Here is a 15,875-nt window from a genome sequence, read left to right as displayed (position 1 = left end):
AATGACTAATCAAATAATATAGCAGCAAAAAGAATAACATCAAATGTCCATTTCACGGCCCTTTTAAAGACCTTTTTTTTTAGTTGTGACAATTTCGATTATTTTTTTTATGAAGTTAAGCTAGTCTGATGATTGATAGAGTAATGTTTACCTAATTCATTTAATATAACTTGAGAATTACGTTTTTGAGTTGTGTCACTTTCGAAGTTAAGGAAGCGATCTATTAAAATTTAAACATTAAACTATAAGGTAAAAAATGAAGAAACTATAACGGCCCGGTAAAATTTTTTCCGAGCTTACCCGACGGTGGCATAGGTTGTTGCGTAACTCTGCGCATGGGTCCAGTATTTGCAAATCTCGCTTGCTGACCCATACCGATACTAGCATGCATCATCTGTGCCTGGGCTGCGGCCTTGTATTCGGGCGGTGGCGGCCTTACGCTTCCCATTCCACCTGCCATATGCTGCTGCTGCTGCTGCATCACCTGTAAAATTAGAAGCATATAAATATCAGAAGAAAAAAAAAACCAACAAAGATATACGGAATGATAGAGGCAGAACGCCTCCCCTAATCTTAACTGAATATTTTAGAAGAAAGATATACTAAAATCGTGTCATATATCTTCCTGCATTTCTAAAGTCGAAGGCAGACACATCGACATATAGCGTTGGACGGAGCATTAGCATCGAAACCATCTTGGCAGACCTAGAAAGAGATAGAGCGATTGCGGGGGTAGTAGTGAATCATGTAATCAAAGGCCCTGAAGCACTAAGTTGATACATCTGTGCTCAGAGTGTTACTTTTGCACAAAATACACGTAGGAGCCATATTTCAAGTTTTATTTTGTATCTAATAATTAATAATGTAAGTTTAGAATTATCGTAGCGTGCATTAGTACCAGTGCTATCAATACTGTGATAGCTCCTGACTTAAAAAAATACACTACTGTCCTTTCCTGAAACATAATTCGACCAATAGAACAAGGGTAGAAAGAGAGTTTCATGTCCACTTAGCTACCTTACTCTTTCTAGATCCGATCAAGACGAAAGATCAAAGAGATTTCGCCGCATGCTTCGTCCAGTACTACATGTCGATGGGCAGACGCATTCACAGTGCCTTTTCGGTGACCTCACTTCGAAAGGTAAGACTTCGAGTTCGAAGCTGTATCCGACGCTGGTTAGAAAATCGGCGTATACTAAAAATCGCAGCGTGTGATTTTAAGGTCGGCTCGTCGCGGTTTCCGTCGGTCTTTCGCGGAGCCTCGAGAAAGCGAGAGAGCAGAAGGGCGTTGCACGCCTAATCGCAGGTTGTTGCTCGGTCGAGAGTGGAAAGAGACGCCGGCCGGCGCGACGAACAAGAGGAGGTGAGCGGAGAAGAGTGGTGCGAGAGCGGGAGAGCGAAAGGGTGAACGTATCCGACAGCGGCGGCGGCGGCGGCGGCGGCAAGAAAAGCGAGACGGGAGGCGAGCTGCATCCTGGTCGCCACGCCGATTCTAGCATCGCGGTTGCCGCCGCCGCCACCGCTTTGCATTGTCGTGCGTTTTCCTCGCAGCCGCGTAATATCGGGAAAACGCAAACTCGGACGCTCTTGCACAGCGAGATCGCCGCACCGTCGATCATCTATCCTGGTAAATCGTGCACAACGAGGCATCTAGCATCGATTACGATAAGCCACCCGATTGTGAGCGTCGTTGTTCAGAAGGAAAAGAAAATACGCTTCCAGAAAGAACGGGAATTTGCTAAAATATAAAAAAATTTAGCTAGATATACAGATCTAAAAATAATTTTGTTTAGACCATCAAAATGATTATGTGAGACGTTTAAATTGTGATTGCTGGAATATTGAGACTTCTTATAGTATTGTCATCAACGTTTAATCGTTTTACATAATTTTGATGATCCAACAAAATTATTTTTAGATCTATATCTAGTTAAATTTTTTAACACTTCAGCAAAACTCGGCGAGTTTTTTGGAGGTGAGTAAAATAATACCAGCTCTGCGCTGAACAGTCAACATAATTTTAATTTTAATTCGTTCTGTTCTGATTTATATTGAATTCGAATTTTCAATTTCGCAATCTCCAACGCGTAGCGTGACACGGGCTTAAGATAATTGTGGAAGTTTTGAAAATAATTTGTTCTCTTATTCTTTTCGTCATCGATTCTGTTCATGCGAATTTCGTAATTTTGCAAAAAAATTACCGAGATATTTTCTCATCTCGATTCGCATTTCGATAATGTACAACGAGAATGGGAATGGGTTTCTGCAACGAGAGCCCTGGCAATTCCTAGAACTCATAGACGTTGCACGATGATGCTCCTGTTGTTCTGTGCACGTTAACTATCCTAATGGATCGGAATGGATACGGGGCCGATCATCCCGTCAATTCCAATATCATCGCGAGGCCGCGAGTAAGCGCTAATTTAGATCGCGAGATCGCTACATGTTGCATGTAAGTGCGGAAAGAGAACAGATCCGCAAATGCAATATAGATATTAGTCTATCATTTCTGGCGCTTTTTGTTTTGCTTAAAAGATATCAGTTCCAACTCTCTTATTCATAACTTTGATTTGTGTGTGCTGAAACATTAGTAGAATCTAATTGTAAATAATTACTCCAAGAAAACAAATATAATTTAAAAATTATCATTTTTTAGTTGCTTGTAGAAAAAGAATAAAAACGTAAAGGAAAGAGAGAAAATATGTACTTTAATAGAATATATACTTTTATAATTTCTTTACAATCAATTATTATACCAAAATTTTATATATATATATTTCAAAATTAATATAACAAATTTTAATAATTTAAAACACTGAATTTTTATTTTCTGGAAAATTTTGTTTTCTGAGTTGTGCCGTTGTTGTAGCAAATGAGCGATATGCAGAAGTATACTGATAAAGGCTATGGTTCAAGGTAAAGCGATTCAAGAATCAGTCGAAAGAATTATGTTTCTTCAATTCATTGGGAGCGTTCTGTCTATTATTAATCAATTACATGTGTACATATGCAAAAATGTGTTTTGAAAGAAAGCAATATCGATTCGCGCATAATATTGGCTGAGTCCTCTTCATCCGGGATAAAATCATTGAGGCATTTGACTGGCTGCGCGTCGTTCTGGATGATGCACCGCTTTATCGCCTCGAGCTTATCCCCGACTGAACAGGATGACTAACCAATTGCATGAAACGTACAATTAGTAACTGGAGCACGAGCATCGTCGTCTTTGGTACCTTAGTATTATCGAGATAACAATCGGGCCGTTGCGGACTGAGTCATTCACCGATGCGACCACGCAAACTTTACGAGATCTCGACGAGTAGCTCCGTATACGCAATTTTGCAATTGCCAGTGTGTTGCACTTAGACGAAAAAAATTATGTAGATAAGGGTAAGATAAATTACCACATAAACCTATCTTAGATAACTGCATTTTATATATCTAGATAATAGATGAAATAATAAAGCGTTTCAATATAATTCAATATTATTTCTATTTAAAGATAATATCACTCTTTTTAGCAAAATAATTTAGAATATACATAGAAACTATATATATATATATTTGTGTATGAAAAAGGAGAATAGAGGGAATGCGTACCTAAGGAAAAGTAGAATATTTACGAAAAATGTTTTAAATGCAACAAGAGAAAGGATAAAATTAAAGCTGAATATCTCGTCTATCATGTATGATAGATTTAATAATATTTTCACCGCGTAATATGTGAAATTATTTCATTTTATAAAAAGTTTATATGCATCATATTACTCCATCATATAATGCAGCACATTACAGTTTTTATATTAAAAGATTTTTTTTTTTAATACCATTTCCTGATTCTATGTTAAATTTTGTTCATTAGTATGTCATAAAAAAACTCATTTTGAGAGCATAATCCCATAAAGCTTATTATGTAAAGCAAAAAAACACTGACCTGACCTCAAAACATAATTTAAAAATTTTTATTTTCGTCTTATTATTTCCCAAATGTGTCTGATGACGAAATATTATGAATATGTAAATAAAGTATTATAAATATAAAGAAGTATAAGACTTGAAAAATAAAAAATTCAGCTTTCTAATAACATAATAATGTCATAAATTAATTTAAAGAAAACAAAATTAAATATACTTGTTTGAGGTGCAATCTCACAAAAAAAAGTATATCAATCTAACTTTAGTCGATCAAAATACAATAAAACAATTTTGATATATGGATAAAAGTAAAAATCTAATTCTTTATAGATTTAGATTTTTAAATATAAAAATACTTCAATATTGAATATCTTTTTTTAAACTTAGATGATAACGTTGATACATATCAAGCTAATGTTCAGAATTATAAATTTGGAACAGTATTGATCTAATAATATTAAACATAAATATCCGATTCATAAGAAGAGATGCTTAAAAATCCTATACTGGGAAGTACATATATACTAAATTCGCTATACATTAAAATTTGGAAAAGATAACACTTCATTTATCTAAAGTCAAGGTGAAGATAATACATATTCTAGATAATATTTTATTAATTGTATCAATAATGATAAAATAAAGCCATTTCTTCATCTAGAAAATTATCTAGATAATTTTATATAAACAGCAAACACTAACAATTGCTAACTTCTCGACGACACATCGTCTAATCGTACAATGACTGTTTTACGCGATCATCGTGATTCTTGCAACAACCAACAAAGATGAATTAAATCGCGCGATACGAGCGCAACAAAAAATTACTCTTCATCTAATTCAAACCAATTTAAAAGTTTAAGAATGACTTCCCTATTATACCAAATCCTGAATGTACTTTGATCGAAGAGATTCGATTGAAAGTTTTCATGATGGAGCATTAAAGAGTCGTTAAAAAAAGGTTTTCTATCAAATTCTCTTTAAGAAAAGATAATCCCCAATTTCCTTCTCGTTAGAAAATATTTAAATGAAAGAAAAAAAAAAAATTCGAAAAGAATATATGCGCGCAATTAGAGAAAAAGATACAGTAGTGCCAAAATACAGATAAGTGACAACATATATAGTGTTATATATTAATATACATACATAGTTGAATAAACTATTTCGTAATTATCATTCGATTATAAAACAGTTTATTCGACTATATACATTAATTCTACATTCTATATGAAACTAGTATAGTTGTCACCTTTACTATGTTTTTCTCTCGAGTGTGAAGAGACCGACAAATTGCATTGTCGCTTGCTACGATATTCTTTGCGTGCGGAATAAGCGTGCTAAATTATACGTTTAACGTCGTCGAGAGTTTGTCGCCTTTAAGACCTGGCGAGGCGACGAGGAGCCATCACGAACAAAAGCGTACGTATCGACGACGCTTAATCTCGCGTGAAGTAATCGCTGAGAACGCTAATTCGCCGATCCCGCTCCCCTCGATATCACAGGTTCTCCCACAGGAAACTCCGTGGTGCGGTGCAAAAACTTTTTCGTCCATTGTTCCGGTCTCCCGGAGAAAGCCCCCCCCCCCCGTCCCCCCCCCGTCGCGCTCGCGCTATTTGTCCCATTTGTGTCGTTTCTTTCAACACGACGTGGCAGAAGTTGCAAAAGACCTAGTAGCGGTACCTGTTGCATACGGACGTCGCGGGCTCTTTCTCCTTCTCTTCCTTTCTCGCCGGATACGAGCTTAATGTCTCGGATAATGTGCCATCGCGCGATCTCGCGATTATCTTACCTGCATAGACGATCGTCAGGAGGCGGAAAGCTTTCGCCCCGGAGGACCATATCGGTTATCGGCGTAACGGCTCGCGGAATCGCGATTCTCGCGAGCGCGAAAACGATATCCGTCGGATGGAGGTGTGAAAACGCACGAAGAAGACGATGATAATCGCATTGAAGATGAACGTTGCACGTGTGATTGTGTTACTACAAACGCGGAGCGATTCGACACGAATGAGAATTGAACGTGCGAATTTACGTACTGATCGTGAAAAAGAATTTCTTCGCGTCTACGATGCGCGTATGAAGATCCGGATGGAGGTCGTTTGCATCGATCGCGAAATTGCTCGGACAAGCGCGTGACACGTGTCGCTGTCGCACGTGGTCACCGTCGATACGCAGTATCAGTACAGAACACAGTACAGAAGCGCGCAGCAATGTTATCGCGAATATCGTGGCGATATTCTTAGAACAGTTCGCGCTCGCGAGGTAACACGAATGAATTGGTGATTGAAGACGAGGAGCCGGGTCTCGCTTACCTGTTGCGCGCGCATCAGTTGCTGCTGCTGTTGCAGAAGCTTCGCGTGCTGGTGCTGATCGACCTGGCCCGGCGGCACCTGCTGCGGATGGCCCCGAGTTCCTGGGCCGGCGGCGCCCGGCTGCGGCATTCCGCCGGCGGCCGCGGCCGCGGCCGTCGCCCGCTGCCGCAGGCTCTGCTGGGTGAAATTGATGGTTTGGGACTGCGAGACCGAGCAGTAGGCGTCGGCCTGATTAGCCGACGGCCCGGCCTGATTCTGCGTCTGCTGCTGGTTGAAGAACATGCCCTGCTGCGCCGCGACAGTCACGACCGGTTTCAGCTCGCTCGTCACCTGTAAATGCTGCCCCGCCGACACCTGCAACGAAACAATACCATATAATTCGCATTTGTAGTTTCGTCTACCTTCGCGGTGTGTGCGGATCGCACGGGAATCCTCGAGCTTGCGTCGGCGATCCTTAAATAAGAGAAGAAGGCCACCGTCCCTGAAGAGTCAGTTAAATGCGTAAAACCGATTTTCTTATGGAGCTATTCATTTTCGCGTCGCGAGCTTCTCATAGAACAGTCGAACTGTGGATGATTCAGAAAAGAAACTCGTGCAGAAGTACGAGTGTCTAGTAAACATAAATTGGCGTTTAACACGTTGAGTTTTTCGCGCGCGCGAACCTTTTTTACGATACGCGATGTTGCGGTGCGTAATAACAAGTTGTCCGTTTAAATTGGTTTTAAACACGGGATTCGTCTGTCGAACGGGACATGGGCTAATGTTGAAGTTGATCTCTGCTTCTTTAGGCACTTTAATGACACGCGTGATTACACAGTGGCTAACTTGCTAATTGCGCGCACGCAGGACGCGGTAAAAATGTTATGAAGGCTATAAAACGCTACAGAATTACACACTCGCCCGCCCAGTAATCATCTTACTATCAAACATTTCTTTTTTCTCTTAATTTTCTTTTCATTGTACCGCCTATTTTGTCGCCACGCGTGGCTTTCCAAGCCTTTAGGGACATTTCGAATTTAAGATCACACACACACACACACCCACGATGCACACAAATCTAAGAGCAAAACTTAATCTTCCACCAAAGTTGAACTAGCCATGTTCAACTTCAAAGGTACAGCTGATATTTGGAATTCTGATAGAAATCTGTAAGAAAATAGAGTTTTAACTCTTCTCGATAGTAAAAATTCGTTAAACTTTTTATCAGAATGGATTTTTTCAGATTTTTATCAAGTCTGGAATATAAAAGTCTGTATTAAAGTTCAGAGATTCAGGTTGTGGATGGAGAGTAACATCGTGTGAACTTTGATAGATTTAAATCTGCAAAAAGTAAAATTTGTAAAATATAATTCGACCTCTATGATAGTAAAAACTCGTAAAAATTATCGTAAGTATTCTTTCCAATTTTTATACAGTTCGAAATATAAATCTGCACAACGAAGCTTGAAGACCCAAATTGCTAACGCAAGGTGCAAGATTCCGTAATGATTAATGAAGAATTAACGATTAAAGGTATTCTGGATTTAGGCACTCTAGGTTATTTCCGTTGTTATGCAGGAGTTCGCAGTGACGGAAATGATGCCTTTCGACGGCGACAGGATATTATCGCCGGGTGGACAGAAATTTCTGAAAAAGAGGCAGCTGACAATAACAAACGGTGACTATCGTCTCGCTGTCGTCGGGGACGTATCACTGGCGATTATACGAAATAGTCACCGTTTCTCTATATTTCATACCGCGTGACGAAAGAGAAGCGAAGAGAGAAGTGGTCGAAGGATAAGCCACTACCGTATCCCGCGGGCGGCGACCCTTCGATCCTGCAGGCTATCAAACCCTCGTAATCTAGTAAGCGACTTTGTATCCCCGATACACACGTATGCATACACGTATCTGAACCCTGCGAGACTTTAAACATCGCCAGATTGCGTATCTCGTCGTGTGCACAGCTCGCTACCGCGCATTTTTATTCAAAATTGCACATTTCAGCGTCGATCGACTATCCAGTTTTTTCAGCTCGTGGAAAAAAAAAAAAAAAAACACAAGAAAAATACATTCCTCTTGAACGCTTCTTAAAGCGTGTATAAGATGATACGCGCTGTGTATAACTGCGGTACTTAAATATACATGTAGAACACAGACGATGACAGACACTTATGCAAATGCAATAGGTGGTGTGGAGTCGTCTTCTGCGCTGATAACTGCTCAGTTTACTAAAATTGTCGAGATATATATAACGTGCATACGTATATATATAAGTATATATGTATACGTATAGGTACATAAGCAATACATGTGAGTATATAAGCAGCATGTGGACGTTGTGAGCTGCGAACAAGACCGTCTACCGATACGCCACGATAATTATACACGCAGTCAAGGATTGGTATTTAGTACAACCGGCTAGTAATTTCGCTATATGTACTATATACATATGTACATATACACGTGTATGTACTGTACCCCATACATATTGTAGACGCTATGTACAGCTACATTTACACGTATGAGCGAATTATCACGTCTATCCGCTGGATGCGTATCCGTGTACACGTGTATTTCGCACGATAAGCAGCCATAATATATATAGATACAACGTGCAATATTCCAGAGTACCCGCCAATCCCTTTGTCGAAGCTGTTATGGGAGTATTTATTATAACAATCCAAATGTTTCACGCAAATAAATGAATGACTGGATACTTTATTCGATCAAAATGAGATACACGGACATCTACCTCATTCTACCTCAAGCAGGCCCAGGAAACGTGACGATTCAAATCGCGGATGGTGCCCAATCTCTCTCTCATGTCTATTTTCACAATACACGGTTTACCTAGTAAAGAGTAGAGGTCATAATAAAATTCATCGATTTCATGAATTTCTTCAGACACAATGTTATAATCACGCAATGCGATTCATAAATTTCCTTAGGTTAACCTTTGGGTAAACCCATGTACTGTGGTAATACGGGTCTTACGTGAGGATTTCAACGGACTGAAACATGTCTTGCGATAACATGACAATGTCGAGACACCGCGTAGACATCCCGATAGAGCGTACGGAGAGATACGCGAGCCGGTAGGAGGAACCTACTTGGCCATCGGTCGCGCATAATTAGCCTAAATCACGGGTAGCGTCTCGCCAAGGGGGTGGCATCCTGGATGCGACATCCGCATAGCACGTGTCTCGTCACTGCGACCGCGACACCTCGCCGAGGGCTCGGAGGGAGAGACGGCTCAGCCGGCTCTCCCGTGTCACCACTTCGTGGGTGCCGTGAAGCAAGAGGGTGGGGCACGACGAGGCGCCTCGTCGAGCATACTAATGAACGCTGACACGCGGGGCGCGTGACGCTCTTCCCTGACACTTGGGAGTTAAAGACTTTTACTCTAATAAAACCATCGTCCGTGCGCGTTTTATCGATCGAAACCGTCGCACAATTGGAGCTCCCTTCACTTCCCTCTCCGCTCCGAGCTCGAGCTCCGAGCGGGGAGGAAGTCTCGCGAAGTAAAGAACGACTTCCTTTACGATTTGTATTCGAGCGTGTACTTCGTTTGAAATCCTTCCGGTGTTCGGGGGTTCGTACTAGTGGAAGCACGGAGGAGTAAATCGAAGACGCCGATATTATACAGCGTAAAATTGATCCATTTTTTTAAGGGAGCAGATGAGACGAACCGTTTTTGAAAAATCGATGTCACACTGGGGTCTCTTGGAATGCCAACACTCCAGCAAGATCCTGTAATTAAGCCCTCGTTAATAATGTGACCGTCATTAACGAGTAATTCGCAGAAGCCAATAAACCGAAGGAGCCCATAAACTAGAATACCTAGATTCGATCGATTTATTACGCTCACATACCATTTTTATATACAAGAGATATATGAATATTTAATTGTAATTTGTATTCTGAACATATTTATAGCTTTTCCGTACGATTGGATCAATTTCTATTCTTTTTTTTTTTTATGTAAGATATTTTTATGTTTAACTTCTCTACTAATTTTCTGATCGTTTAACACGAGTTTTGCTTCAATACCTTTAAAAAGGTCGCCAATATTTAAAAAATCGACTTAAACTCTATCAAATTCATATATCTCTGAGAATAAACAAGACTGCTAAGAGTCTACTAGATTTATTAATTATTCGATGAATTTTTTGCCATGTACATTACATATTCTCTCTCTTTTCCAATAATATCAAATCTAACTTTAATCCATTATATTATATCTTCAATTACTTTTTTGTTATATCTTTTCTTACTACATATCGTATCATTATATCTTCGATCAATGTTATTAATCGATTACTTGTTACGGTCACTGAACTGATTTACGCTGCGTTCAAAAATATTATCAGAGCGTCTCCGAGTTTCATTTCATCCTTGTTATTCATCGAAAATTAAATAAGGATAAAATGATACTCGGAGGTACTCGGATAATGTTTTTGAACGCGTCCTTAAGGGGATGCTGGAGCGACGGTTGAACTTAATTGATGATAATACACTTTTTAACTCCAAATTCAGTTTCTTACATTACCATTCTATCTCACTCAAACGCGTACATCTATCCTTATCTAACATAATGCAATACCATCTCTTGCAGGATCCGGTACCTACTGCTAGATATGATTACCGCTGTTTTCCGATTTCACTCGTAGCGTACAAATGAAATTTTCAGATTCTCCTTCCTCTTGTACTAAAGCTCTTACTTTATTTCTACAAGCGTAATGTTGTTTTTTCCTGTCATCTCTATAAATGCAATATCAAATTAAACGTATAATTAGATAATTTCGCGGGGTGGGGGGGGGGATGTGCAACTCCTGTCTACGCATTTTTATGAAGCTCTATTTAATACCCTATTAACTTCCTCACATCTCGGACTTTTGACAGGGCGTGTAATTGTTCTTCCTGTCTACTTGCCTCTCTCATCTCTTGCCTCAGTTGTCACGCGATGCTAAGGGAAGAATATACGTTTATCTCGTGAACTGATTACATCTGTAATTAAATATCCCGTATATCATATATAGAATGAAAGAACTGTATTATTTCATCACCCGGCGTTTAATTGATGACTTTATTTGACTTTTGTTAGAGACGCTGAGAATAACATTATATTATTATAAGAATAGTATACATCCTAGAACACGCAAATAAAAGATGATTTGACAGATTTGCTGCATACTTTACTGATGATAAGAAGGTACGAAAGTTCTATTATATTATTAATCAATAATTAGTAGTTTTACAAAAAAAAAAAAAAAAAAATGAGTATCCACATGAAACTTTGTTTCGTCGGTAATTGATAAATACTAGGATATATAAATGTTACTGTCGATGGTAGAAAGATAAATGAAAGTGTAATTGTACCTGCGACTGAATTTCAAATGAACAGTTCTTTTTTTTTCGCAATAATTTGCACTTGAATTATATTTTATCTTAACGCAAACTATTTAAGTTCTTCTTTTTGGTTTCCCATTTTTTTCTTGTTTATTTATAAAAATCTTAACAATTACAAATAAATTGTTGTTACTTCAGTTACTGGGGACATCGAGACATTCACAAGGATACGTTCGAGAAGAAAATTTTCTCCACGCGACGTTGCGTAGATATGGAAGCGCACGCATTTAATGCGACTCGGAGACCGTCTCGCGATTAGCATACTGCACAGAGCCAATGCACTGTCACAACAGTCCTCGATATCGCTCGAGGATAGCGGCGACGGATGTACGTGCTCGCGTAATGTTAAGTCGTCGCGGCATACGCATGACTAAGGAATCGCATTGTGACTAATATCACGATGCTGTAATCGCTAATCGTAGTGCATGCGTCTAAGATATTCACTTGCGGCCACGCAGAGAAATTCCACCGAGACCATTTCGTTAATTCGATCTGGAATGCATATATTATGCAGATGTTACCTGTCTCTCGAGTACGATCGCGTACGGTTGTGCAATTCTTTTTCAGATTATACCGTTGTGAACGAGGAAAATTACTTTTCTTTTAGTTAATTTATAAAATACAAAGCAAAAGTCGTATCATCGAATATCATAGGAGGGAATAAAAAAAAAAAGGGATAAAAATACGAAAGGACGAATATACGTGTTGTTAACGCCTTGGAGAACCACTGATAGGTATTTTACCAGGTGCAACGCACCGAAGTTCGCGAATACTGTGCGTTGCGACGACGCGGCAGTGCCGCGGGAATGGTATTCTGACGAGTGACCTTGAGATGGACACTTCACGGCCGACAGAGAGGTCTAAACCTCTCACGATGTACGTGGCTTATCCCACGGATTACGACGACCGCCGTTCGTGGAACGGTACGCAATTGCGTAGCGAGAGGAGTACGCAATTGTGCACCGGCAACGGGATGAGGGAAGGAGGCGATGAAGAAACGGCAGAGGAAAGGCAGGAGAGGCGAAGAGAAAGGAAGAGAGAGAGAGAGAGAGAGAGAGAGAGAGAGAGAGTCGCACGAGTCTCCGCGGCCGGTGACCTTTGGCCCCTCTCTTCCTCACCTCCGTCGTCTAGCGTTTCCCGTACACATGTAATGTGTGCTAAACGCCACCCGCTCCACCATCACCATCGCCACCATCGCCGCCGGTGACAACGGCGACGCGTTTCCATCACCTCCCAGTGCGAGCGACGACCTATCTCCAGCCGCTCTATCCGCCGCCACCCCCCCCCCAACCCCCGAGCGTCGCCTCGGCCTCACCACCTCAAGCTTGGTGACGCGCAGATATCGTCACCCTATACGCATCAATCGGCGACTACCGACTGCTCGCGGTGCGGTTGACCGGTCCGACCTGTGCGAGCGGAAGGGGATGCGCGCGACCAAGAGGTTGTAAACCCTTCGTTTTACGCTCGGTCTACCGAGAACACTGGTATTAGCCGCTTCATCTCGCGATGCGTCTGCGCTGAAAATTAGGCAAATTGCAGCGACGCGAATAAAAGTACACGCGTACCTCGATCGAGAGCACTTGAGAGCACTCGAGATACTCTGTTTATTATTTCCGATTGCGATAAATGAAAAAGAATCGCACGGCCAAGTATTTGTAGAGAAAAACAATGGTGGCAAACCATAAAAGTAACAATTATGTACGTTAATGTTACATATAAAACACTTGTGTAGTTGCAACGTTTATAATAAGCTGCTACCACGATATTTTTCTCTGAGTGTCATAGAAAAAGATTTCTCACTGTAACTCGTGAAAATTACAATCTGCCCAAATAGTCGACCAGTGGAATGATCGTAGGATACGTCACGTGCAGTGGCGTGCGAATGCTTTTAAATGCTCAAAAATATTGATTTTCCGCAAATAACACGTCGCGGGAACGCTTTCGAAACACGCTTTCTTTTTTCCCCATCAAACATTGGAGTCCATTCTCCAGAATCAATTACTTTTGCAATCGTCTATTGTCACGCTAGTTACACGCTGACGTTCGCGATACTCTCTCGCGACGATTATCCACCTTGATTATCTTCAAAGTTTCACGCAACCCGCAGTCAAAAGTTCTCGGGAAGGTTCCAATCAACTCTGGTGCGCGATTTTTCCCCACAACCTCGAACGACGCTCTACCGCGAAATCGAGAAGTTTCGCGGCGATGCAACCGAGATCAACTTCTCGATCATTGAGCGAAGCGACCATTGAATGCACTTGCTTTCGTCGAAAAACAATGCTAAGGCAGATGATTTCGAAGGTGCTGAATACGACATTTGTATTTATTTGTTCCTATATAATGTCTGTTCCACTCTAAAAAATATCGCTGTGGATTTAACACCGTGGTGGCTTATAAATACAACTCTGATTATACAACAAGATACCTAAATTTTAGATCTTAAAAATTTATTTGTGACAAATATATTTATTTTCCACTGAAATAAATCTTTATTTAAGCGGCGAAATAAAATTTCACTTCTACAGCAAATAAGCCACATCTGCCTTATTTTTTACAGTTAATGAAATATATTTCATAGAAGTATATATTTCACACATTTTTTTTTTCATAACTAATGAATATCGAAGAAAATGTCGCAAAATTTCATCTTTTTCTCTCAGTGTTGATGTTAATATTATATTAACACCAATACGGTGAGAATTACATAGACACCGCATGGTGTTAAATCCACATTGATATTTTTTAGTGTTCTTTTTGAAAGATTTTCAATTTTTGTCGTAATCTTTGCTCCCTTCCTTCAAGCTCTCGCAAATCTATTCTTTATGGTTCAATTCAAATTCACAAGTGGTTCGACCTTTCGGAATTTTCTGGCACGAAGGCCTCCGCAGTGGAGAAGTCGGAGCACGACAGAAGTCAGTAGTACAACCGCCACAATCATCAGACATAACTTCCCTTTTGACAATATATTTCACTGAAATTGCTTTAGGGAAGTCTTATCATTGATCGACTTCCCTACTTCGTAACCAACCATGGAGCTCTTAAATTACCGTCAGGATTGTAACGTCGCGATCAAAACACATAAAGCATTAACGAAGAATACTTAAAAATGTCACGAAGAATAATTACGTTAGATAGAATCGTTACTAGCTTATCTATAAATATAAAATAAAAAAATATAAAACGGAATAAACGAAGGTGACTGCCCTAACCACTTCGCCGAATTAATTCTGAAACGGAGCCCGGATCGATAATGAGGCGCTTCGTGGGTATTTCAGCCACCTGGACTCTAAAAACTGAATACTCTCTCTAGGTTTCCGACGGCGTATGGTGTGAGGGTGCGGTGGTCACGTGATTGCTACGGTGACGAGCCCGTGTAAAGCGAGGAGGGTTGGAAGACAGAATTTTCTGTGAAAAATTTGAAGGCTGCACGCGACCACCACCATCACCACTACCACCATCGTCATGTCTCCGCTGCTCACGCCATAATTCTATCGTTTCTTTCTTTCTTCAACCGACGCTTCTTAGATCCTATTTGTCTCTTTCGTTCTTCCGAAGTTTCGCAGTTTTCCTCTCGATCCTCGGTCTTCCCCACCCTTATCGCTCTAGTAACGACCTTCCTTCTTTTTTCTCACCGACATTCGAAGCATCAGATTGCTTGATTCTAGGTAAAGTACTGTCATAGGCGTCGTACTCGTCGAGAAATAAATTGTAATTCATGTCTTATCAGTAATACAATACAATATTCTATTTTTATATTAGGGGAGACCGGGGTTACTTGACTGTAGGAGTAGAATAATCGAGGCTACATTAAAAACAAAACACGCGTAAACGTGTCTGAGTACACAGCAGTGACTGCCGTTAAGTTCGCTGTAACATCTTGTTGCGAACACATCTATGATGGAAGTTACCATACAATTTAAAAAGCCATAATTTAAAAAATCCTAAGTAGATATTTTTATTCTTAAAATTTTTGTTTCACAATCGTATATGATTGTCTGAAATATTCGATTTTTACTTAGATATAGTAAGCGTAGTTCTTAATAAAGTCCAACAGATTTTTTTTTATTTATGTGTCTTTGTTATCGTATATTAATGTTTTTAAAAAATGAACGGGGATAATAGACTAACCACAGTATAGAACTGTATGATTCATCCAAAGAATCTGATATTTTTTTCTTATATAATATGAAAATTACGGAATCAATCGTAAAAAAAAATTTTAATCTGCGACAACATAGAACATTACGTTAGGTTTGT

General features: G+C 40.0%; 1 protein-coding gene across 3 annotated transcripts in view; it reads right to left on the bottom strand.

Moving 5' to 3' along the window:
* Positions 1–15,875, bottom strand: part of LOC108755159 (neurogenic protein mastermind-like) — a 212,517-nt gene that overhangs the window by 3,953 nt on the left and 192,689 nt on the right. For all 3 annotated transcript variants that reach the window (XM_018498008.1, XM_018498009.1, XM_018498010.1), the window contains exons 4-5: positions 6,228–6,581; positions 301–484 (exon numbers count right to left, since the gene is read on the bottom strand). In XM_018498008.1, coding sequence (XP_018353510.1) covers positions 301–484; positions 6,228–6,581 — 538 coding nt within the window. The remainder of the gene's footprint in view (positions 1–300; positions 485–6,227; positions 6,582–15,875) is intronic.

The sequence above is a fragment of the Trachymyrmex septentrionalis genome, unplaced genomic scaffold (assembly GCF_001594115.1).
Source record: "Trachymyrmex septentrionalis isolate Tsep2-gDNA-1 unplaced genomic scaffold, Tsep1.0 scaffold85, whole genome shotgun sequence".
NCBI lineage: Eukaryota > Metazoa > Arthropoda > Insecta > Hymenoptera > Formicidae > Trachymyrmex > Trachymyrmex septentrionalis.
The sequence above is the reverse complement of the archived record's forward strand: the minus strand, read 5'-3'. Positions and strand labels throughout refer to the sequence as shown.